General features: G+C 39.4%; 1 protein-coding gene across 2 annotated transcripts in view; it reads left to right on the forward strand.

Annotated features, from left to right (window-relative positions):
• The window catches only part of LOC109538296 (zinc finger protein 184-like), a 2,810-nt gene extending 2,352 nt beyond the window's left edge, over positions 1–458 (forward strand). Inside the window, exons 1-2 of one of the 2 annotated variants that reach the window (XR_007281489.1) lie at positions 98–129; positions 186–458. Coding sequence is in view for 1 of the 2 variants with exons in the window: in XM_048666388.1 (XP_048522345.1) it covers positions 186–457 (272 nt within the window). In the remaining variant the exon portion in view is untranslated. Of the gene's footprint in view, positions 1–97; positions 130–185 lie in introns of those variants that run through there. The other variant, XM_048666388.1, reaches the window with a different exon arrangement.
• The last annotated feature ends 2,149 nt before the right edge of the window (positions 459–2,607 follow it).

Raw genomic sequence — 2,607 nt, forward strand, 5'->3', positions numbered from 1 at the left:
GGTGCTTTCGGACTAAAACGGAAAGCACTGCCTCATCGCCTTTGATAATGTCCAGCGCAGTTGTGGCCGAAACGTCAGGAAGAAATTCCCATAGACCACGGCTTCAGAGCCCGGAAAACATTCCTAAATGTGATTTAAGCGGCCGTGAAAGCCTTCATAGTGTGATAAATTTTTGTTTGTTGCAGGCGAACGCCCGTTCAAATGTGATGAAAAGGAATGCGGGAAAACGTTCACGCGGAATGAAGAGCTGACCAGACACAAGAGAATTCACTCGGGCCTCAGACCGTATCCATGCAGCCACTGTGGAAAGCGCTTCGGAAGAAAGGATCATCTGAAGAAACACTCTCGAACCCATTTTCAACCTAGAGGTTTGTACGCGGTTCCGGTCGTTTTACCCTTTGAGGCGTGGGCCTCAGGCCAGGCCAATGGATATCCATTTTTTCCTGTGATGTACTAAAAAGCCCAACGTTGGAAGAAGCTGTGCAGAAGCAGCTTCAAGATGTAAATAGTCGATTGGTTGTATAGAGAGAGATTTTTATTTACGAGAGTACCGTGCCTGTTACTTGCAATAAACACCTTCCATTACTTAATGCGTTGCTTCCTTTCTTGGCTGATGAACTGGATGATTCAAAGGAGCTCTGATTGGCTTCGGACGGTTATGGTTGGCAATGTTTTCGGACGAAAAGGTCTGATAAATTACCGGTCACGGCAACGTTTCAAACGGCAAAGTTTAAATTTCAAATGAAACTGAACCGAATGGCGCTCAATATTTTTGAAAAAAAATCGCGCCCCACTGATTTATCATTAAATAAAGTTTCTCTTTCGTTGCTGTTTAATTCCAAACAAAAGTTTTCTTGAGGTATAAAATAAAAATCGTGTTCCAAGCCGCACTTTCTTTTACTCGATAATGTTGCATTGTACGAAGAGAAATCCAGAGCGGTTTTTGTTTGCAAATTCACAAAGCACGCAAAAATCATTCTTTTATGCGATTTGACTGAAATTTTGCGTGCTCTTATAATGAAGGCTTTTCTATATCACAACTAAATTTGAAGTGGCAACTTGCTCTAGATTCGACTTTAGGACTTTTTATTGGAGCACCTGCAGTTGCGTAAAAACGTCCATTTTTAGACCCAACTTCACAAAGCACTCAAAAATCATTCTCTTATGCAATTTCACTGAAATTTCGCTAGCTCTTAGAATGAAGCCTTTTCTATACCACAACTAAATTTTAAGTGGCAACTTGTTCTAGATTCGAGTTTACGAGTTTTTGTTGGAGCACCTGCAGTTGCGTCAAAACGCTAATTTTCGGCCCCAAATTCACAAAGCACGCAAAAATCATTCCCTTATGCGATTTCACTGAAATTTCGCGTGCTCTTAGAATGGAGCCCTTTCTATATCACAACCAAATTTTAAGTGCTAACTTGCTTTAGATTCGAGTTTACGACTTTTTATTGGAGCACCCGCAGTTGCGTCAAAACGTTCATTTTCGGCCACAAATTCACAAAGCACGCAAAAATCATTCTCTTATGCAATTTAACTGAAATTTCTCGTGCTCTTAGAATGAAGCCTCTTCTATATCACAACTAAATTTTAAGTGGCAACTTGTTTTAGATTCGAGTTTACGACTTTTTGTTGGAGCACCTGCAGTTGCGTCAAAACGCTAATTTTCGGCCCCAAATTCACAAAGCACGCAAAAATCATTCTCTTATGCAATTTAACTGAAACTTCGCGTGCTCTTAGGATGGAGCCTCTTCTATATCACAACTAATTTTTACGTGGCAACTTGTTCTAGATTCGAGTTTACAACTTTTTATTGGAGCACCTGCAGTTGCGTAAAAACGTTCATTTTTGGACCCAAATTCACAAAGCACGCAAAAATCATTCTCTTATGCCACTTAACTGAAACTTCGCGTGCTCTTAGAATGAAGCCTCTTCTATATCACAACTAATTTTTAAGTACCACCTTGCTCTAGATTCGAGTTTACGATTTTTTATTTGAGCACCTGCAGTTGTGTCAAAACGTCCATTTTTAGACCCAACTTCACAAAGCACGCAAAAATCATTCTCTTAAGCAATTTAACTGAAATTTCTCGTGCTCTTAGAATGGAGCCTCTTCTATATCACAATTAAATTTTAAGTGGCAACTTGCTCTAGATTCGAGGTTACGATTTTTTATTTGAGCACCTGCAGTTGCGTCAAAACGTCCATTTTTAGACCCAACTTCACAAAGCATGCAAAAATCATTCTTTTATGGGATTTCACTGAAATTTCGCGAGCGATTAGAATGAAGCCTCTTCTATATCACAACTAAATTTTAAGTGGCAACTTGCTCTAGATTCGAGTTTACGACTTTTTATTTGATCACCTGCAGTTGCGTCAAAACGTCCATTTTTAGACCCAAATTCACAAAACACGCAAAAATCATTCTCTTACGCGATTTAACTGAAATTTTGCGTGCTCTTAGAATGAAGCCTCTTCTATACCACAACTAAATTTTAAGTGGCAACTTGTTCTAGATTCGAGTTTACGACTTTTTATTGGAGCACCTGCAGTTGCGTCAAAACGTTCATTTTCGGATCCAAATTCACAAAACACGCAAAAATCATT

Source organism: Dendroctonus ponderosae, unplaced genomic scaffold (assembly GCF_020466585.1).
Source record: "Dendroctonus ponderosae isolate FM_Combo_2020 unplaced genomic scaffold, Dpon_F_20191213v2 Dpon_F_20191213_5, whole genome shotgun sequence".
NCBI classification, from domain to species: domain Eukaryota; kingdom Metazoa; phylum Arthropoda; class Insecta; order Coleoptera; family Curculionidae; genus Dendroctonus; species Dendroctonus ponderosae.